This window comes from Larimichthys crocea, chromosome VI (genome assembly GCF_000972845.2).
Source record: "Larimichthys crocea isolate SSNF chromosome VI, L_crocea_2.0, whole genome shotgun sequence".
NCBI lineage: Eukaryota > Metazoa > Chordata > Actinopteri > Sciaenidae > Larimichthys > Larimichthys crocea.
Window position 1 is genome coordinate 20695814 of NC_040016.1, and position 23722 is coordinate 20719535.

Genomic DNA, 23722 nt, shown 5'->3' on the forward strand with positions numbered 1-23722 from the left:
TTTTTTTTTTAAAAAGGATGGAGGTGGAAGAGAGGAGGATGAAACAGAGGAAGAAAGAGAGAGAGAGAGAGAGGCAGATGAACGGGTTGTTTGCATTTATGGTTTTGCCAGTTGCTCCAATAATCACACATTTGTCTCTTATCAGATTACTGCGAGGCTAAGAGAGAGACGGGAACACAGAACACATGATATCATCAGATAATATCCAGCAGCAATTAAATTCAAAAACCATATTATGTCCTTTATCCCACACATGGTGTGTGATAGACAGACAGGTAGAAATAAAAAACAGACACACAAAGGACTTTAGGTCACTGTTATCACTGTGCTGTTTTTATAACTCCATATAGTCATGTTTCTATCCACATGTATTCATAATAATTCAACAAAAAAACATTTTAATGCCTGTGTCTATCCAATAACTTTATGCAAATATAAAGAGTTGGTCAAACAGTGCCAGCCAAATCTTAAATGGAGAAACAGAATGCAGAAAACAGGTTTTAAATCTGATGTTTGATTCATTAATGTGAGCGAGGTTACATCAGAGCCGGCACAAACACCTGAGCGGTCATGTGACTTGTCAGACTTGTTTGAAAAACTTTTTTCATCTCCCATTGAGAGTGAAAGAAATCATCTCAACGTGAGCATAAACATTAAAAACTAACACCAAACTTTTCTAATGAGATACTTAAAAATGAGCAAAATATTGACCTTATATATAAACTTATTAAAAAAACAAACATTTTTTTGTGTTTAATAATCAACAAACATTTTACAAAGTGCTGTACATCATCATGTCAGTGAAGCTCGACCTGATTTCTACATTCCATAATAGTGAATATAAAGATAGATTTATGTCAGACATACATCTAAATAAATAAGGATGCAGAGAAAGTTCAGGGAAATTGAGGCAGACGGATGGATGGACTGATGGATATGTAGGTAAACAGAGAGATATATGAACAAATGATGGAAAGAAAGGTAAAAAAATCAAATGAGCAGCAAGAATCAGGGCGTGAAGAGGACGAGTGTGTCACACACCTGGATACAAAGCTTCATCCTGCTGCTTATCTGGGGTTTCCACATATGTGTGCTTGTGATGATGATGATGATGATAATTATAATTATAATGACACAGGGCCATTACCCATTCAGGACAGAGAACATATGGGTCCCAGCACTTTAATGTTTGTGTGCGTTTGACCTCAGGGGGAAGTCTGTGTACAAAAATGTGTGAAATGGGCCGAGGAGCTCTGCCATGCCTTTAATGATGAGGATGAGGATGAGGATGAAGAGGAGTCTTGTATCTTTTCCTTCCACATTCCTTCCCTCCTTTCCCATCCACCTGTTATTCCATACGTCCTTCCTTTCCTTCCTTCGTTCCATGTGCTTCTTTTACTCGCCTTCCTCATTCAGTGTTCATTACAAAATGATTCACTGGCTGTAAAACTGTAAAACAATATTCATAAAATATCACGAACGGTAAAAATATATTGGTAGAGGATGAATCACGGAGAAATACGAAACAACCTGCTGCTTCAAATGGAAAAGAAGCGACAGCGAGCACGTCCCTGAATGATCTCAAGTAGGAAGGTGGGATGATGATGATGATGATGATGTGTGTGTTCATGTGTGTGTGTGTGTGATACCTCCTCGTCTTTAACCAGCGTCCTACGCTTTTCATAACCAGTTCTCACCTCCTGTAAAGGGACTCAGTAACTCCCCTGTCCTCCCACACACAATAGAAACACACACACACACACACACACACACACACACACACACACACAGTGAAGCTTTGTTTTCCTTCATGGATGTGTCATCCTGTCAGGTTTAAAACCTCGATGTCACGAACCATCAGAAATCTTCTTTTTAAATGTCACGTCAGCTCTGTGCATCGCATCACTTCAAGTGTCCGTTAGAATACCCGAGTTTAGACTGATTTACACATCTGTGTGTGTGTGTGTGTGTGCACATGCTTATGGTGAATCTGTGTATTTTGTGTGTGTGTGTGTGTGTGATGTGTTAACTGGCCAGCCTGCATTACTATTGATCTGTGTGACCCACCTTTTGTATTGATCTGAGAAACCCCACTGTTAAACGGGCTTTCTCATTTTCCTCTTACACACACACACACACACACACACACACACACACACACATATCTAAGACAGAAAAAGTGTGAGTGTTGCGGCCGACCATCTAAGTGTTGTGAAACATTAATAGCATTAACACTCTGAAGGAGCAGCTGAAACAGCTTTTACTCCTGCAGTCTTAATCAGTCCATACAGAGCACGATTACTCACTATATATTCTGAAATACTTGGTCTTTAAAGATCACATTAAGCCAAACCTTCAAAGATAAGTGAACGACTAAAAGTCAGATGCAGATTTAGAGTGTGCGCCACGTTACACTGCCCAGCTCCGGTTCTGGCATGACACTGGCTCCGTTCCCCGTCAGTATTTGCCCGTACCGTGGTGCTGGAAACCTCCTCTTCTTCTTCCCGGAGGTCCATAACGCCTGTGGTACAAACTGTAACACTTCCCTGGTGCTCTGAGCTCACAGTCCAAGCAGCCCGGCTAACAAACTGAGCTAACGGCAGCTACAGTTTACTTCACTGTCCGTCAGGAAACTCTGTAAATCACAGAGAGTTGAGGCGGAGCAGCCTCAGAGGGAAATCAGTGAAATAGTTGGCAGCATGTGACGTGAAGTGATGCTCGTACCCATAGCACAGAGTTAAATAATGCAGAAACGGCTGCATGTAATCATTTCAAATCAGTTACACGACGTTGCTTTAAAAACTCTAAGTCAGGAGACAAAAACAGACACGTATCAGTGTGCAAAAGCCAGCTTTTTTATCAATCTACACTTACTGTTAGTGTGAAAATACTACTCCAACACTTCACTTCACTAGTGACAAGTATGCAGGTGTGAACCGTCTCTTACCGGCAGGTGAAACTGCACTGTTAGCGTCGGATACACGCTGTATTTTGAAGCTCTCTGTTCGACTGGATGCCGTCGTAAACAGATCTACGCTGCTGTGCGGATCCACCGCCGCAGCTGGGGCTGGGTTAAACGCTTTGCTCAGAGGCACTTCAGTGGCTGGAAAACACAGCTGAGGCCTCTCTGCTCGCCTTTTGATGCAGACGGCTCCGGAAAAATAAAAAAGCAGAAAATCTCAAATTCTCAACAGTGAATTTGTGAAAAAACAGCTGGTCTCGTGTGGCAGCTGGAACGTTTGTTTCACCGAGTCGACCCAGTTATTTTGATGTGTGTGTGTGTAAGGGAGAGAGATAGTGTGTGTGTGTGTGTGTGTGTGTGTGTGTGTGTGTTGACATGGAAGACAGATTCATCAGTTTTTCTCACGTTAACAAATTGCACCTCTCTGACCTCACAGCTGGGAAACAACGTGTGAAATGAGTGTTGGGTGCGTTTCTTATTGTGCGTCCGTGTATGCCTACGCATGTTATCGTGTGTGCGACTGATGTGTGACTGAATGAAAGCATGTTTGTCTATTTTTATTTCCCTTCATATGGAAATCGATCTCTGTGGTAGCTTCTGATAGGTGTTTGTGTTTTGCACGCACAGGTAACAGGTCCACCTCTTTGTTATTGTCTCCGTACGCGTGAATGCATGTGTTTGCATCTTATTATTTTGTGTCTGTTCATACAGTGTAACACCTCTGCCTCCCCCGCAGAGACAGCTGTCATGGCGAGAAAGAGTGTGTGGGTAACAAACATCACACTTACTGTCTGCGTGTCGAGCTGACTCAAGTCAACTTCATCCAAAAAGAGAATTTTAAACGAAACAAATCATTTTTTTGCAAAATGCTTTTCAGAGCAGCGAAGGGCACAATGAAACTTTATGACTCGAGAGTGTTGCAGTGTGTGTGTGTGTGTGTGTGTGTAGAGGTGTGAATAAGAAATGTAATCATGCCCCGGTTCACTGTGGAAAGACCTGGTTAGAGACCCGGGCTAGATTACTTTAACGCACACACTTGTACACAGGCACACACACGTAAATACACACAGCCGGCGAGTGCACATAAACCATCATTTTACTTCAGTAATAAGACACCCTCCTCCTCCTCCTCCTCCTCCTCCTCCTCCTGCCAGGTGGCTGCACAGTAATATGACTTCAATAATATCAATACACACATACACAGTATAAATACACACTCTCAATCGCACACAGTGCTGCTGTGGATTAGTTCCATTTAGCCGAGGTAGAAGTGATGGATGAAATCTCTTTCAGCCACCTGTATACAATATATATGTATGTGTGTGTGACTGTGTGTGTGTGTGTGCATGTGTGTGTGTTACATCCCAAGGATCCAGACCAAAGTCTGAAGAAACACACAATTACACTCAAACACACAAAACAGGAAAAACTGAGGAGGCTAGAGCCATGACATAGGTAGCCAGCTAAGGTAGAGTCGTGCGAGACTCAGAACCTGTGGCCTAAATGCTGTTGGTACTATGGGGGGCGTTTCTTGCCAACACACTATACTAAAAACGCGTGTACAGCGCCTATGCGATGACATCAAACGTCTAACGTGTGCGTGTAAATTCCATTCACAATTATAACTCAGATCAGCTGTTACACAGTCTCAGTTTCATACAGGATTGTTTAGAAGAAAGCAAAATGAAATTTTCTAGTTATGAGTTATACTGTAGGCGTTCACACGCTATAGGCGTTAACGCGTGTGCCACTAAAGCCAACGCTTCAGACGCCTTAACGTGTGCACGTGTGACTGAAACAGCCTGACCTGTCACGTCGCTCTCTCTTGGTAACACATGGACTGCTTGAATTATGAAGCGAAGCAGCTGTTAAACTCAAAATTCGTCAAAGTAAATAATTATTTGTACACTGAGACGAGCGTGCACACAGGCGTCCGCTGAGTTGACATGGCATGACACTGATCACCTGTCACCCTTCATTATTTGGTGTACTCGCAATCCGCGTGCCTGTACCCACGTATTGAACGCATCTTTATGCAGGCGTAGGCGACGCGGTTAAGGTGTTTTAGTATAGTGTGCTGGCATAAAATGCCCCCCATAGACATTATGTTTGTGTGCATTATTATACCGCAGTAATTCAGGTTTTAAATGATAGCTGTGACTGTATTATCCCAACATAATCCAGCCTGTTCTCCTACGCTGAGTACTGCAGTACTCATATTTCAAGTCCAACATATTTTTTGGACGTGCAGGGCTTTAAGTTACTAATAATGAATATGCAACAGTTGGTTAGTCTTTCAAAATAAAGTTTGGGTAACCTAATTAAATAGCCAGACTTTGGTTAGCCACTAAAACTGTTAAAACGGGTTTCTTAGGAAAATATTTTGCACCTGATGTGACTTAAAAAAGAATTCAATGTTTCTCTCCACGTTACGTTAAGGTTGCGTCGAGCCTCCAGCTGAATGAACAAATGTAACAACTGCGTTTCATTGCATTGTTTAACTTGACTACTTTACATCAACAATATGGTTCTGTGTTAAACAAAGGTGCTGAACTAAGGAAGGACGTTCGGCTCCTACATTATAAATCTTGTAAGTGTTCTCATCAGTTCCAACACAAAAACAGATAATAAAGATAAAAACCTGAATCTCCGCACTAACGCGGTGCACTCTTCACACCTTTGCAACAGGCCGCATATGCACAGGCAGACATTGTTAGCAGCGCACAGTCACACCTGCTTGATTCAGTATCTCTCCTCTCACACTCTCTCTCTCGCCAAATAGTCTCCCAGTCACTTCCAACTCTCAGTCCGGCCTGATGGCAGTCGGCCAAATGGAGCCGGCCGACCCATAAAAGCTCCATCCCGTGCCATAAAGCAGAATCTAAAACACACTTAAACCGCGAGTCGACAGAGGAAATGTGTTTCACGTTGTGGTTCAGAACCCTCAGGGCGTGGACACATTAAGACGTTGATATACTGCTCCAGTGAATTAAAGAGCTTGAAGTGTTTTTGCCTTTTTTCTTTTTTTTTTTTACAGCGTCACACATCAGCCAGATGGTGTACAAACCTGATCCACCATTTCTACAGCACCCGAGCACTTCCTAACTCTCTCTAGCAATGCAAAGAGAGAGCAGTATGTCAGTCAATGTCATTTCATCGACTCCTTCCTCTAAACCAGGGGTACTCAATTAGAAACTGAAAAGGTCCACTCACCAAATTTCCAATGTTTCCAGGGTCCGAAACAGTCGCAGTGTATTTCCAAAATTCAAACTCCAAATAAAAACGGTAGTAAATCCACAAGGAGCATTTGAACCATGCACAAAGGATTTGTTCTGTCCGAGTCCGTGTAAACACTTTTTCTGTGCCACCAGTTCTTTAAACTTGGGCACAAACGGTGTGAGAGCCAGACGTAGGCCCTGGTGTAAATGTTCATTAGTGAGTTTACCTCTGTATTTGTTCTTCACCACTGTCATTGTTGAAACAAGGCTTCTTGTGCTTGCCTAAGACCCATGCCACTCGCAGTGAGGCTTCAGTCGTGCGCTCCTGCTGGGTTGCTGACCTGACTATCACAGTTCGTGATGCTTGATATGACGCTTGCATTTGATTCGTTTGTAGAGTTTTGTGGATAGTTCTGTTCGAGGTGCCCATGCTTTGTTCCACTTTTCCACTTTTGACGAGATCAACGGTCTCATTGCAGATTAAACACATTGGTTTTGTGCTCCCCGCGGGCAGGACAAACGCATATTTGTCTGTCCACTCTGTCTTAAATTATCGGTTTGCCGAATCCACCTTTCGTTTCGATAACTCTACCACTGACCGACAGACAGAAAACAGGCTGGCCTCATGTTCGCAGCTTCACCGAGTTGTCATAGTGATGATAAAAAACCTGATGTTTTGGTTTTTAAATTTGTCGTGAGATTGGCTATGCGGAAATACATCCAGAAATAGCATGGCAATGAAATCTCGCTATAGAGAGATTTTGTCTCGGTCCGGATGACATTGCGTTTGGGTCCGCATGCGGATCGGAGTCTGCTAATTGAGTACGCCTGCTCTAAACAATAAGCTCACCTGTACTGTTGTTCAGAACATTTGAACTGACTCTTCCTTCTTGTTTTTGCTGCTGCAGGTTCGTTCATGGTGGTGAACGCATCGGGCCGGGCGTCGGGACAAAAGGCTCACCTGTACATGCCCACCCTGAAGGAGAACGACACCCACTGCATCGACTTCCTGTACTCTTTGTCCAGTCGGGACGGAGCCAGCCCCGGCACACTCAACGTCTACATCAAGGTCTGTGTGTGTGTGTGTGTGTGTGTGTTTGTGTGACTGACAGGCAGGCATGGATTGACAGATGGAGCCGTCTATCAGGGGCTGATAGACTGAAAAGACTAACCAGATAAACAAACAAACAGACCTCTGTTCGCTGTCGAGCGGGGATGAAGTTAGCTCTGGGGCTTTGAGTGTTTATGTAGGAGTGTGTGTTTGTGCTTGTGTGTGATAGGCACAACCCATCTCAACCTTTTTATGGGAATAAATCCAGCTCTGGTGTGCATTCGATGGTATGGTGTAAGAAAACGTATAAGATGATTAAAACATTGGGGATAGGAAGGCGTGAGAGATTCTCTGTGCTGAGAGTGGATGTTTGATACCGATGTATGAAGGTAGCGATGGGCAGATGGGTAGAATAAAGAACTCTGAAGGTCAGAAGGGAGCTGTGGATGGAGGGCTGGAGCGCTGGAAGGAAAGACTGGTGGGGATGTAAAGACGGATGAAAGGGATGAAAAGATACGGCACAACTTAAAGAGACGGATGAAGATCTGAAGCGAGTAAGTCAGGGGATTAACAAAGCACCGGACTGGAGAATCATTAAGTGAAGCGATCGACTAATGAATTAACTGATAAATGTCAGAAAATTAAGGAATCAAGAGGTGATTGAACGATGAACATATTGTTACATCCCTGAGGAGGCTGTCGACTACCAGGATGGTTTCACTGCTGGAAAATGAGGAACTGACCGTGGATTTGTGATGAAACAGCAGCACTTGTTTTTTTAATGTAAACTCTCCAGTTATACTTTGTGAAACCTGCAGGTGACCCTTTTATTGTATTCATCCTCATATCATCTCCTGTCTGCCTGCAGGTGAACGGCGGCGCTCAGGGTAACCCGGTGTGGAACGCCTCTGATACTGTCACTGAAGGCTGGGTGAAGGCTGAGCTGGCCATTTCTACATTCTGGCCTAACTCCTATCAGGTAACACACACACACACACACACACACACTTTTCTTTGTCTTTGCAAGCATGAACATCCATTAGTGACACCGCCGCGAAAGCTGATTGCGTGACACGTTCACATGATAAGTAATCATGTGTTAAAACGACAGAGAACTGATTAAGCAAACTTTTTTTTTTCTTTGATCATCATCTATCGAGTGAGATTAAACTCCTTTAACGTGATTAAGATCTGTAATTACACTTCCCTAACGTGGTCATTATTTGATACTTCTCTTGTCCTGCAAATATGAAATATTTACTTTAATTTATGGACACTAACGTTCAGCAGGAGATCAGTCAAGTGCAGAAAGTGTCTGTCTTTAAGTGTTCGGGTGTGTCCCATTACCGGGGACCCTGGCCCAGGTTTGGCAGCACCGTGTAAGTGAGCTGCACAGGTGACAATAAATAATTAAATCTATAAATGATTGTTTCTAACTCTACAGTCATTTTTTTACTCTCCTGAATTAAAAAAATCAACCTTGATGACTTTTAATTTGATTTTTTTTTGCATAATGGGTGCTAAGATATACATATTAACAATTACTAAGCTTTATGGTAATGATAGGACATAATTAATGATAAAAGATGATCTTCTTTTTGTTTCCTTGATCTTGCGGGTCAGCCTTTCATCCACGAGCTCACTTCAAACTTCTGCTACAGCAAATTTAAGGAACTTACATTATAAGAAAGAGAACAGTGAGATACATGAGAACAGTACGTCTTTACCACAGACTGTATGAAAAGCGGCAAAGCGGCAGCAGCACTCTTGGGCATTTTAACATGGAGGCTTATGGAGAAATGTTTGTAGCCGGCCTCAAGTGGCCATTCAAGGAACTGCAGTTTGTTTCTGGCACACAGGCACAGAGGATGCCACTTGGTCTTTACATCCCTGAGTGTGTTGCTGCATGCGAACACTTTAACACACTCACATGTTCTGCACGTTGAGCATTTAGAGGTGAGAATAACTCGAAGATTGAGTTTCATCACTAACAGGTAGTAAGATGACCAACCTGCCTCTTAGCGTATTCCCTTTAATATCATAACACAAAACTGTTTAATGACTCAGTTTGTCTGTGTGTGTGTGTGTGTGTGTGTCAGTCTGTTTAAAGTGCAGAAACATACCCCGCTGTGTTGTTTTATTGAGGTAGTACAAAAGTGACTGTTTTACCTAATGACAGAGCTATGTTCAGTAAATGAAGGCACCCCTGTGTCGCACACACACACACACACACACATCAGAAGCACAACCATTGTGTATTAAACGTGTGTGTTTCCCTGCCTATAATGAGGAGTCACCTCCCGTGGAGAAACAGCACTTTCTTTTTCAAAAAGGACAAAAACATTGTCATATTAAAGTACGGGCCACTGCGAGGGGAGCAACAAATATGTCTTACAGTGTGTTACACCACGTGAGTTGGTAGAATAAATATTTTTGTGTGTGTGTGTGTGTATTCGCACTAAAACTGAAAAAGAACATTTTCAACTTTCTCCACTGTTGACACATTTGATAAAACACAATATTTTTCAAGTTTTTCTTGCTTTTTTCTTACTAATCTGATAAAGTTCTGGTCTGTGGCCAGTCTGAAGTGCAAGATGGGATTTGTATACTCACCGGACAAATCACTGCCAAGACTTTGTATTCTTTTGATATGAAAAAAAAAACATGGACAGTGAGTGGAGCAGCCAGCAGATAGAAAGTTCATTTTTAGCAGTACGGGAGGGCAGAAAAGACCAGCGACGTCTGCAAGGCTGAGCATTTAAAAGGTCCAGTGTGTGGAATTCAGCTGCGTCTACTGGTGAAGTTGCAGATTGCAGTTGACTGAATACCCCTCACCTCACCCTCTTGTTTTAAGCATGAAGGGGAAACTATGGTGTCCTTAAAACTAATAAACGGACCTATGTGGAGCCAGTATTTGGTTTGTCCCTTTGTCTCTCTCTGTAGATATAAGACTCATTTTAAGGTCATATAAACATAAATTCTTACTTTCAGATACTTATACACCAATGAAAACACATAACATATATATATAACAAATCAATAGATTCCCTTAAATGTTACATACCGACCTTTAGTTTAACGCGTTTGTATCCGCGTGTTATTGTGAAACTAGATTTTATTCGCTTCGAGTTTAAACCAACATGAAAGTCTGTCTGTCAAAAAATACGATAGATAAACGCATCACTTTAAAAAATAAATGTGACGGCAGCGAAAAATCTAAATTTTGCACACAAAGACCTGTCAGGACAGCAAGAACAAAAAAAAAAAACCTCTACCATTGTCTTTCATTTCTAAAAAAGTTGACATGCATGCCGGAGAGGAGGATTTCTTTTTTTTTGAAGGAAAGGAAAGAGAGTGAAGTCCTCCCAGAGGTCTTTAGTATTCACATCCAGTTCCAGCTCATACTGTTGAGGATCTTGACAAGTACAGCACAGAGGTATATGTGTGTGTGTTTGTGTATGAGTATTTATGTGTGGGTCAGGAGTGCATGGCCCCTTGACAGCCCTGCTGACTGCTTGTCACCCCGAGAGTGTGTCAAGTCTGTGGGAGAGAAAGTGTAAAAAAAAAAAAAAACAGGAGAGAGGAAAAAAAAACAGGAGTAATGTGACGGGAGAGAAAATAGAGAAAAACACCAAAGAGCAATTAGAAGAGGAAGAAGATAGTAAACGAGCTGATGGAGAGAAGGAGGATGCATAAAAACAGAGGAGAGGAGGAGGATGAAGATGAGAGGAAGGAGGAGGAGGGATGGTGCATGTGGTGGAGACAGAAGGATGAAGGGATGAAGTGAAGAGAGGAATAGTTGCTGACTTTAAGTGGAATATTCCCCTGAGGTTTCCATATGAGCTTCGCGGGGGCATCGAGATGTTGCAGCGTGTGGAAGAAAAGAAGTTTTTTTATATTTTTAGATTACTATTAGAGGAAAAATGTGGCTCAACATGATTCATCTTTCTTTCTTTCTTTCTTTCTTTCTTTCTTTCTTTCTTTCTTTCTTCCAGGTAATATTCGAAGCAGTTTCAGTTCAGGGCCATCCAGGTTTCATCGCCATCGACGACATACGAGTTTTGGCTCACCCCTGCCGTAAGTGACCCTGTGTGTATGTGTGTGTGTGTGTGTGTTTCATAACGGTATCATCTGTTTTATAGCTATCTCTCTCTCACACACACACACACACACGGAGGACAGATTGTGAGGCTTGCAGACAGATTGCAGAGAGCCAGGAAGAAGGTCCAAACTCAGGGTCTTCATCACTCAGATCTGACAGAAACACTTTGCTTCACAAAACTCGGAGAGTGCTTACTGCAACCCTCTGCGGCCTGCTCACCTCACTCCGCGCACGCCGTGTTGCTGCCTCGTGTTCTCGCTGTCTAGTCTTAGTTGGCACTGTGTGTTTTTGTTTTTTTTAGGTTTCTAATTTAGTTCAAGTTGTGTGTTTTTGTTTTTTTTAGGTTTCTAATTTAGTTCAAGTTCAACTTTGCTGGAGTTTCTCTCGAGTACAGAGAAAACATGCTCTCGTTTCTCTTAGATAATGAGTTGTACTACATGGTAGTAGATAATAAACAGCAGTGCTTAATTAAATATATATATAATAATAATAATAATTCAAACTTCCAGAAGCTCTTTTCTTTTTGGAAGTTTTTTTTTTCTTGTTATTCTCTTTTGTCTTTTTTCCATATCCCCCCACATGTCCCATATGTCCTCACTCCACCCAGAACTCACTTCACAGCACTGACTGCTTTATTTCAGTGAATGGCTGGCACCGAGCACGTCGCTCATCTGTGCCAGTCACTGATCAGTTTAGTCAAAGTGGGACGAGTTATTCACCACGGAGGACACAAAATAAACTAGAAGACAGAAATCTTAGACAATGTAAAGACAGAGAGGGAGAAAGAAGAAAGGTTACCCCCTCCTTCTTTTTATTAAGTACTCGTCATTTGCTACAACATGACCATTAGCGTCAGGGAGAATTATCATTGTTAAATGATCGATGCGTACTCCGTGAGACTTATCTCTGTCTGCAGACAGTCTAAATGAAATTAACCAGTCGCTGGCTGGTTTCAATGCCAGACCAAAGTCACCCAGTGTCTCGTAGTCGGTGTCTCCCATTGTCTGCCTCTTCATCTGCCTTGTACCATCACTATGAATAACAATATTAATCCCTGTTTGAACTGGATTACTATTGTTGTGAGGTTTGTTTTTTTTTCTGCAAGTGTTGTTTCTTATTATCAGCGGCATCTGCCGGTATAATCCACTGTGAATCTACCGTGCCTTTAATAACAAGATGGCATCTTTTAACGGCCTGCCAATTGCTTTATTATGTGAATATGGGACTTTGGACATTCCACACAAAAATAAAAACGACAAAAAAAGAAAAGATGTACGCCAAAATTCTATAAATAAGAAAGAAACAAATTAAAAAAACTCAAATCTGTTCGGTCTGAGGTAACGCCAATTCCTGTTGGGTCACTGAAAGAAAGTCTGATCTTTTAGCCTATAATAGCAGAGACTGCATTATGCATCTTTATCTGTACCTAAATGTTCTCACGCTGTCCGGTTGCTGCGTGTGTTGCAGGCAAAGCGCCTCACTTCCTGCGCCTGCAGAACGTGGAGGTGAACGTGGGTCAGAACGCTACGTTTCAGTGTACCGCTGGAGGGAAATGGTCTCAGCACGATAAACTCTGGCTACAGGTTGGTACCTTCGTATCTGAGCATGAATGATACTGTACTTTTATAAAGGATCAGAACAGCATGAATGATCAGAACAGCATGAATGTTCTTTTAAAACCTCGGCGACGGACAAGTAACTCAGAGTTTCCGTCTTGGCTTTGTTGTGAAATGTGTGTTTCAAATGCATAATGGATATCCTACAGTATTTAAGAAACTTGTGAAAAGGTCTAGTAAGTAGCACTTCTACAGATGACTGTAAAATCTTTTTTTTTTATGTAATTATGCACTGCACGGTGCCTTGATATGCTGAGGCACAGGCAGAGAATGTCAAAAGGAAAGCTGCGCTGCATTTTCTTCCTCTGAGTCCATTATTTTCTAACTCGGCGTGTATTACGGCTCTCCATGGTCACACTTACCGGACACAGGAGAGGCTATTGTATTCTTAAAGTTTGAATGTAGTGACTTTAATGACTATGTAAAAGCTGAGCAGACGTGCTGCTGTTTCGATTACCTACTTAAGTTCTTGACCAGAACTTTACGTCCGGTAGCATTTTTTATATAAATGAAAGACTAATGTAGCAAATGCAATGTGAATTATTTATTCAATTTTATTAAATAAATAAAAATAAAAACTAAATACACTGTGGCAAACATCCCCAGCCTTCCCTGCTCTATTTCAGGATTGATTAGAAGTCCTTGTTCTGCTCTGCACCGATGACTCCATGTCTGTACAAGTGACAAGTGTGTGTTTGTGTGTGCATGTACTCATGTTAGTGTAAATGCACGTGCACTCGCAGTCCTGCATGCTTTTCACCGCACATGAGAGTGCCACCGCGTGCAGTAAAGTAATGACCCTCCTGACTGGAGGCTGTTGGGCAAAGCATGTTTCTCCAAATTGGCAGATAATACTACAGCGGTAGAAGAAGATTGCATCTGGAGATGTGGGGATCATATGCAGAGCGGAAAGTGGCAGCAAACCCTTTTCAGTTTAATGTGTGGAATCGCTTCTGTTTCCTGACAGGTCTTTGATATCAATACGGGGTCATTACTGGGACCTTTGTTGATGTCTGTCCCTTGGAATAACTTATGGAAATTTGTTCGACACACAACTAAAAATACTTCAGAAACTGCTCCAACTTGTACGATGGCAGTCACCATCCCTGAACCCTAAAAGGTCCAGTGTTTAAGATTTAGGGAAATCTAATGGTCAAGTATCTTTTCATTTGTGTATAAGCACTGGTTCACCAAGTTCAAGTCTGCTATGTTTCTACAGTAGCCCAGGAAGCCCAAAGCTTGAGACTCTTGGCTTCAGTTTTATTACAAGTTGTGCACCCACTTCAGGTTCTCTAAAGATTAGATTTAATGTTTAAAGGAAGCCGTCATTCTGAGCCCTCTGCCATGTGTACTCCGATAGCCTGGTCAGAAGATGCAACATGCCAATAGCTGTCAACATCTAATTTTTCTTATCCATCTTGCAGCAATGGAACGGCAAGGACACGGCCTTGATGGTGACCAGGGTGGTGAACCACCGGCGTTTCTCCGCAACCGTCAGCGTCGGCGACACATCCCAGCGAAGCACCAGCCGTTACCGCTGCGTCATCCGATCAGACGGCGGGTCCGGAGTGTCCAACTATGCCGACCTCATCGTTAAAGGTACATTCAGCAGTTTACTGAGCTCTACATTAAAACGGGGCCTGGAAGGCACCTACCACTTGAAAGCAGAGTTATTTGTGATGAATTTAAGTGGGTGAAGGGAGAGAAGCGCTTGACAAATCCGATCAGTGCAGTTGCAGTGAAATGGGACACCTTCTTTAATGTGGAGAACGTGAGAAACAAGCCTTGGGTAGTGGTGTGTGTGTGTGTGTGTGTGTGTGTGTGTGTGTTTGGCTGTTGCTCATTAGTGCTGTGAGAATGCTGAGGATGGAATACTGAACAGACTTCAGAGAAGTGACTAGAACTCACAATGAGGCCTCTTTCACTCCATTTGTGTCTGTCTCTGTCAGCCTTTCACTTCATTTTCTTCCTGTGTTTCCGTGGGTTCCCTCAGTTTCCCTCAAGGTTCGAAATAGATAGCGACTCTTTGTTCAGGTTTTTTTTATTTCTTTGAAATTTCTAGTACTACCGGAATATTCTTGGAGGCACCAAATTCCAGTCAGCTAAATATTAATTTTGTCTGAAAAGTATTGAAGAGTTTCCCAAACATTTCGTCTCGGTGCTGCAGCCTTGAATACAGGTAAACGATGGAGGTCTGACTTAAACCAACAGCCCCGTTACCTTTTGGCCTTGTCCTGTTAACACGTGCTTGCCTGAGCATGGTGTGTGTCTTAAAATTTCAAATTCTACTCAAGACTCCAAAGATACCAAAAAAGAAAAAGGTCCTCAAACCTAAACGACTGAATCGGTCGATTGCCAATGACTCCCAAAACGACAAAACGCATCTTCTAGAAATCACAAGTATATACGAGTTCATAATTCAGTTGCGATGCTAACAACATTTCTTCTAGGATTATGTTGACAGACAATGTTTCTTTGATTTTAAATCAAAACACATTGGAGCTGCAAGGGGGATGGTTGGGTTTGGGGTGAATAGCGCTGAAAGTTCAGGCCTGTAACATGATGGTAAAACTATGGTCTCTTTGGTTAAGGATGGGGAAAGATCGCAACTGTACTCAATCATTGATAGTGTATTGCGAGATTGGCTATTTTGGCAGAAAACAAATTACATACTGTATGTTGTCAGTGAACATTACACTTTATTTCATCGTACCACGCGATCATTGTCACGTGGTCGTAATTTGGCCATAATGTAATACGTTATCCCGCACTACGTCTCTGATTTAAGCAGTTAAAACATACAGTCAGGGCTCTAAATTAACATCCGCCAACCCGCCAAAGGGTGAAAATTCATTTCGGCGTGTATTAAAAAAAAAAAGGGAACCCGCACAGCGCATGCTCTCACTGGTCAAACGGGCTTCCTCTCCTGGGAAAATCCACCGGGGCCCGTCCGCAACTTCAAACCCCACCGGGAGCGTTTAGCCCACCAGACATTGTTTATTTGCTCAGATTTGGACTTTTTCCTGGTGTATGTTCTTCTAAACATGCTTCTACATGTGTAAATATGCTACGTAGTTAATTAGTTTCTCTTTTGTCTGTTTTTACGACCGGCAGTTTGCACGGGGTATTTTATTTTGAAAATCCACCAGATTCTCTTTGCTTTTTCTGTCTGGCTTCTGCTCGAGGTGCTCTGTGGAAATTGACGCGGGCTGCTCACAAGTTTTAATGTTTTTATTTTATTGTTATGTACAAAAATTGGGTCATATTAGACCCTGAATAGTATGTAAGAGTTAATGGGTAATGAAATGTTAGGATCATTTTTGTATGTACTTAAGTTTCCAACTTCATAGTAACATTAATTTAAAGCTTTAGTTAATAAAATGATCAAATTAATTCAGTGGCTCTCATAATCTGTCTTTTTTGCACGGGAAAAAATGTGGCTAGTGGAAATTCTGATTGGCTGGTAACTTCAGAAACTTCAAAAAAGTGAATTTAGAGCCCTGCATACAGTAAATTTACAACTAATCAGAAGGAATATCGCTTGCTTCTCCTCTATCTTTCCTTCTATGTTTTCCTTCCACCCGTTCTCACCTCTTGTTTCCTCCGTCCCTTTTGTATTCATGTATTTATGTGTGCTGCTCGACAAATCCCCTCGCTAAGGACATTCGGTTCAAGTCCAGCATGGACCAAAGTATGGAGGGTGAACCATTTTACCTCCTGGGTCTATGTATGTAAAAACTGGAGTGGAAAAAGTACATTACCCCACCAAGGGATCAATAAAGTCTAGTCTTTTCTATTCTTTAGTTGATGCAATACTTAAGTACTGAGACAGCTATGCAAAAGTCTTAGCACTGAACCGTTTATACATAAAACCCTTCGTTACTGTGATAGATAAATTGTCAGCACAGACAGTGCTTAGGCACTTTCTTTTATAAATTCTCTATGTTAAAGAGTTAGCGCACAGCAATCGACCAACAGCAGCTGCCTCTTATCCTTTAACACAGCAGTCCCCAACCTTTTCTGCATCATGGACCGGTCTCATGTAAGACAATATTTTCACGGACCGGCCTTCAAGGTGTGGGGGGTAAATACGACGAAATAAAATGATGCGACCGGCATAAAAGCAAATACAAAGTGCATAAAAATACAACTCACCATTACGCTGAGTTAGTGGGAGCCCTGAGCTTGTTTCTCCGCAACGAACCGGTCCCATCTGGGAGTAATGGGAGACAATAACACCCGAACTGGCTTAACTGGAGTAACGTATCACGTGACCGAGACGTGCGTCTTGACCTGTGTCAAGAGGCACAGACGGATGTAATTGGAAAAGAATCCGGCCATTTTTCAAAATAAAACATCTATATATATATGCATATATATTTCTGTGGGGCCTGGTACTAAATGACCCACAGACCGGTACCGGTCCGCGGCCCGGTGGTTGGGGACCGCTGCTTTAACACATAACCTAACGGAGAAATATCCCTCTCACAAACTTTGTCTTCTCTTTTTAAGCGTCCTTGACCAAGACACCGGAGCTCACTCACTGTAAAGCTGGAGTTTCCGCTCGGTTGGCTGGATCTCTAGGGTTTACTCTGACAACACGTTGTGTTGCACCTCGACCCAAATTTATAGACCTGCCTTGAGGTGGAAACACGGAGGAATATCTTGTTTATAACATGACCGCTTACACTGTGTTATGACTATTTGTCATTATTTGCAGGAATTAGCGTTCCTCCTAATGCTCACAGTGAAGTTCAAATTGGATTCCTGAGATGCATTTGGACAAACGCACATCTCTACCTCGAGATATTTTCCATGAATTATGGTAATTTTTTTTATTTCTATTAAACATAAGGATATCTTCATGTGGCGCGCGGGGGGATTGGACTGTGTTTGTTTTTTAATGGAATTTAAATTGCATCGCAGAAATACATTTAAATGTAAACACGCTTTGGCCTAAATTATGTTCTCAATGCATATTTAGTATGAATTATGCTGTTAACCTTATTTGGTGTGAAGGATGTTTAATCTGGAGGGAGGCTGGAGTGTGTGTGTGTGTGTGTGTGTGTGTGTGTGTGTGCGTGTGTGTGCTATTTTGATTAGATGATAGTCCAGGGACTGAAACTGTCATTACCATCTGTTAGCAGAACACACAGAGTGTAGTCCTGATGTCCAAATGTGTGTGTGTGTGTGTGTGTGTTGCTTATCATGCTCAATGTGTCTCTTGGCATGCATGTGTTTGTCCTTTGTGTGTGTGTGTGTGTGTGTGTGTGTGTAGCTCAGGTGCTGTCAGCCATGCATCGTGTCAGAGGAATAGCCCATGCCAACAACAGAGATGTGCAATATTACACTCGCACATCTCCCAGAAGGCCTCTGTGTGCGCGGTGTGTGTTGCTAAATTTGTGCACGTGTGTTATTGTCCTTGATTTGTACATTTGCGATCTCCGTTCACGTGTGGCGGGATCATCTGCGTGCAGTTTAATTTGTCTCTGGGTGTGTGTGTGTGTGTGTGTGTCTGCGTAGCCTTTTCATTTGTGCATCCATGCCGCGGTTGTTGTGTGTCCAAATTAATCTGCGCGTGTGTGTAATTGTGAGTTTCCCCCCGAGTTGCTAAGTGAAATCAGGGTTAATTAGTGTGTTGTTCAGCCAGGTGTGACCAGAGGAATCTGGAGAGAGACACTTCTTGTGTTACAGTGCCGACCCTGTGTGATGCCTGTCTCTTTGTCTGTGTGTGTGTGTGTGTATCCCGCGTTCTCATTCATGCATATTAATCTGTGACACGACACGGCTGGCCCGGCCAAACAGATGATGCCTTCCCTGCTGACAGACAGAGGGAAAAAAAAGATGTTTCATATTCATCAATGGAATAATACTCGACCAAAAGTAAAATGACTGGAGTGTATGATTCTGATACCGTAAGAAAAGTCGACACAGTCGACAAATTCTACAGTGCTGACAGTAAAAGAACAATAGCACTGAGCAGCTGAATACCTTTTTGCGTGATGGATATTATACAGGTGCCTCACAGCAAGAAGGTTCCTGGTTCAAACCTCAGCTAGGGTCTTTCTGTGTGGAGTTTGCATGTTCCCCCCTTCTCACAGTCCAAAGACATGAACCATAACAGGTTAATTGGTGACTCTAAATCATTTGTAGGTGTGAATGTGAGCGTGAATGGTTGGATAAAACTGGTCACTTGTCCAGGGTGTACGCTGTCTCTCGCCCTAAGTCAGATGGGTTAGGCTCCAGCCCCCTGCGACCCTGCAGAGGATAACGAACGAATGAATGAATGGATGCTATTGGCTGCTGCAAACAACATTATCTGGAAACCTTACTTTGTAAAAAAACAAACACTTTAATCTATAATGCTCAGTCAAAACATTTTAAAGAATCAAAAAATGGACGATGTGTCAAAATTAACATTAACATTAATTTTCTGTAATCCTTCATCATAGATGGAAGTCTATGAAACAGCAACCTTTACACACGCAACTAGCAATTAAAAGCTGAAAGATTACCACAGTTATCTTCAGTTGTTTTGAATTATTCCGTCGTATTCTGCGTCGCCTTCGGCTAAAAGCTCGAGGTAGGTGTGTGTATATATATCACACCTCCACTCTAATCGTCCCGTCATTCCGTATCCTGCCCATATTCACACCTCCGCCTCGCTTCACACCTCCATTAAAGCTAACGCTGTGAATGCTAAAGAAAACGCACAGCGACAGCGGTTTCTTTTTAACACGACGACGTCCTCCAACCTTTGCTTTTAAATGGACACGTCTTTGGATTAATGGCACCGGCGGATAAAAAAAAAAAAAACACTGGAATAAATGGAAGAGAATGAATTATTTGCAAGTGTAAATGGAAATGAAAAAGGTGAAGTATAAAAAAACACACAGAGAGAAATACAGTAAAAGTTATTTTTGAGTTTGAGAAGTTTGTAATAAGACATACAGCACACACACACACACACACACACACGCATCAAACACACACTCAGTGTCCAGTTTGGTCGGACAATAAAGGATGTCCTTGAAGAACATGTCAGGGAAATGACACACACACACACACACACAGATGTTTTTCCCTGCTCCTGTGCGTTTCTCATTTGTATGACTCTTGTCGAACAGATGCAGTCAAAGCCCCAGGGCAACAAGGTCTCAACCATACCCCCGGCTGTGTGTGTGTGTGTGTGTGTGTGTGTGTGTGTGTGTGTGTGTCAGAGAGTGAGCAAGCCTGCATGCTGACGTGTCTGTGTCTCAGGGGGTGATAAATGTAGGCTGCATTTGGGCTGTGTATCTGCATTCATGTGTGTTGTGTTGTGTATGGACATTTGTGCCTTAGCGTATGTGTGTGTGTGTGTGTGTGTGTGTGTGTGTTCTGTCTGTCAGAGATAAGACTCAATGGGGTGTAGCAGAGATCCAGGAGAGCCACTGTCAGCCGGTGCCCTGTGGACACCGTGCAGAGAGTGTGTGTGTGGAATACTGCTCCATCTTTCTAAGTCTCCCCGGGTGGTCATAAAGCTGACTGTAGTCCAAGAATTAGACCCAGCAGCGTCACCGCAGTGTGTGAGTATCTGTGTGTGTTTGTCCATAAAGCAGAGCTCGCTCCCAGCATCTTCTATGTGTCTTTTCCCTGATAGGGAAATCAATGGTGGAGTGGACAGATCAGTTCTGTGTGTTTGATGTGCGAAAGCCCGCTAACTCCCACGGGGTGCGAACACAAACACAACCTTCCAATTTATGACCGCTTGAAAAGTGCGTTTGACATCCGAGCGAGGAGTTTTATTCTGAAATGAGATGTCAGATGTCGGGGAAACGTCAGGGTTAGCTTTGCAGCATAACATTTCAAGAAATAATGCCACGTTCTTATCCTGGTAATTAAATAGGAGTCATTTTCACATCAGCTTTTAATGTGAAACGCGTGCGAGTGTTTGCGATCTGCAGGGAGCTTAACGGAGAACAAACGAAAAGAGGCAAGGTAGAAATAATCTAAAGATATAAAGTCTATAAAGAGGGAGTTAACAGCACCAACAGGAACAGGGAATTAAAGTAGAAGCACTTCAGAAAACTTTTTACTGATAAAATATTCTTGTAAAACCTGACAGAGATTTGGAATAAAGCCCATGCTCCCATCAGTGAATGCTACAGGGTTTTAATTAGGTACAAGAAATGAGTGTGTCACCTAAACTCAGGACATGAGGAGGCTGTAAAATGAGGGTGTATCATCTGAATGCCTGCACTTGTCTTTGCTATGCATTTCTGTTATTGCATTTTTATTTGGCAGCCTTTACGTCCACGATGAACTTCCCAAGGGACGGATTCTTGAGTCTCGAATATCGGCTAACCTGCATGGTTCCCTTTGCATTTTGTGTCATTAAAAGCCTCCGTTTATGAATGTACCGTATTCTTCTCGGAGAAGCATGAGGATTGTGAAAGTTAGTAAAAGTTAGTGCGGCGCGGATGGCAGTGAAGTTGATTCGGTGAGACACGCTGTACTCGACTTGGAGCGGTATCGACAAAAAATTGATGACACGGAATGATGAAATATCCACGAGATGAGACGAAGAAAAGATTTGCTCCCCCGGGGAGAAAGAAAACTCAAAAGATCCACAAACTGCATTTTATGTGAAAAGTTGTGCAAGTTTGTTTATCTGCCTACATCGGGGAGAGTGTGTGTGTGTGTGTGAAGAGAAGGAACATACACTCATACAGTATACACTCCTCCTGCCTCTTTAACCAGGTCCTTAGGGCTTGCCCTAGGGTGTGTGTATGTGTGTGTGTGTGTGTTGTGTTGTGTACGCTGGGTGGCGAGTCCGTGTAAGTTGCTTTTTTTCATGTGCATGGGTCTATGCGAGCGTGTTCATCTGCGAGTGTGAGTGTCAGAGAAAGTGGATACTTCACAGGGAATTCCTGAGGAGGCGTATAAGTAATGCATGAACAGGTAGGTGAGTGGAAGAAGAGGAGGAGGACTGGAGGTGAGTAAAGGAATGAAAGAGACAGAGAAGAAGTAGAAGTAGAGAGAGGGAACGGATCAGAGCAGGAGGAGGCTGAGGAGGTGGAAAGTTGAAGCCGATGCTGGGGGGCCTGAGATGAGACGTAACGAGACGTAACTAAACATATATAACAGGAGAAGTTATAGAGCAAGAAGTAAAACTCTGACAGCTGTGGTTGAATTTTACCGTAATAAATACGGTTTATCTTTGTAATATTGCAGTAAAAGGATATCAGTGCTGTTGATGTCACCTTATTCTAAAATGTCTGTAGATTTTATGGTGGAAAAAACTGCCAAACCATGACAGTAAAAGTCCGTAAAATATGTCTTTAAATGTTGCGGTGTTTTACCGTACAATTCACAGTCTCTAATATAAAATACTGCTTTATTCTGTATAAATTCCCTTAAAATGGCGTATAAATAAAGGTTTTGCTATAGAATATGAGCAACAGTGAAAATGTTTTTTACAGTAAAGAATTTTACCAAAATAAATATGGTGTAACCTTTTCTAATATTAGGGTAAAAAGATATTAGTACTGTTGATTTTATATATACAGTTGGTGTTTATTATTTTTAGTTTATTGTCAGTCCCACCAGGATTTCACGTTTTTTCTTCAAATCAAAATGATTTTGCGGCGGCATTTTCTCATTTTTTGCGAAAAAATGTAGCCCCCTTTTTTGTTGTTTACTTTTAAACCGCATCAAAAAGTCTAAACAGGTTTAATAAGACAAAATAATTGTGCGACAGTAGGAAATATGAGGCATATTGCTGATTACACGGTAATCCACGCGATCGCAAACTCGCAAAAAACTGGAGGGACTGTATTGTGTGTATACAGTGTTTTACCGTGTTATACTGTTTACAGTCGAATCTGCAGGCATATTTTACGGCTTTTTACTGTAATGGTTTGGCAGACATTTTTTACAGTGTGGAACCTTCACTGTTAGAAAACAGAGAGGAGCCTGACAGGTTCAATCCCATCAGCCATTTCTGTCATCGCACCATCTTGTTGCAGCGTCTCACGTGTGGATGAGAGCAGCTGGATGCCAGAGAAAGCCAAACTGAGTGAGGAGGGGCGACGTCCACTACGAGCGTCCTGCTGTTCGGCTCCTGTGAAGCCGACAGATTCGAGACCGATTCTCGTTTCATTAAAAACCGTTGGAGAACAGTTTTTTGTGACACTAAGAGGATCAGCGTCTCTGGCTTTTTTTTTTTTCTTCCGTCTGCCGTCCCTACATTCCCCTCAGCGTCTCCCACCTTCTCTGTCTGTGGTTATGTTTCAGAGTTCAGGCTCTGTGTGGGATGTTTTTATCCTCAGCAGCTTACAGCGAGCGAGCAGGTAGAAGTTTACTGTCATGTTCACGGACACTTTGACAGAACCGACGTGGTTACGTGACACAATCCCACAAAATGTCAAAATAGGCTTAAAATCTAAAGGCTGAGTGTTGCACTCCCTGTAACCAGGTCAGGTCGCCACGTCAAGGTGAGGAAACTTAAGTTCTGCATAAGCTGCTTTGCCGTCTTAGTTTGAGGAGTTTAGAAAACACTGAACATTAATAACAAGACCGTAAAAAAATATGTCATAAATACCGTAGCAGCTGTTAAAATCAGTCCACATATAGAGGACATCAGGGTGGATGGATGGGTGAAACTTCTGATGTTCGTGTGAATCTAAAAGTCACCGAGCTTTATTTTGAAAGTCTATCCCCCCATCCCACTGATCTAATATTTGGCAGATTTAAAAGTGGAAGGCTCGAGAGTTGAAATAACTGGAGTAAGTT

General features: G+C 42.4%; 1 protein-coding gene across 13 annotated transcripts in view; it reads left to right on the forward strand.

Annotated features, from left to right (window-relative positions):
* Positions 1-23722, forward strand: part of ptprt (protein tyrosine phosphatase receptor type T) — a 345472-nt gene that overhangs the window by 75254 nt on the left and 246496 nt on the right. For all 13 annotated transcript variants that reach the window (XM_027279178.1, XM_027279180.1, XM_027279182.1 and 10 more), the window contains exons 3-7: positions 7089-7249; positions 8100-8210; positions 11227-11308; positions 12801-12916; positions 14374-14548. In XM_027279178.1, coding sequence (XP_027134979.1) covers positions 7089-7249; positions 8100-8210; positions 11227-11308; positions 12801-12916; positions 14374-14548 — 645 coding nt within the window. The remainder of the gene's footprint in view (positions 1-7088; positions 7250-8099; positions 8211-11226; positions 11309-12800; positions 12917-14373; positions 14549-23722) is intronic.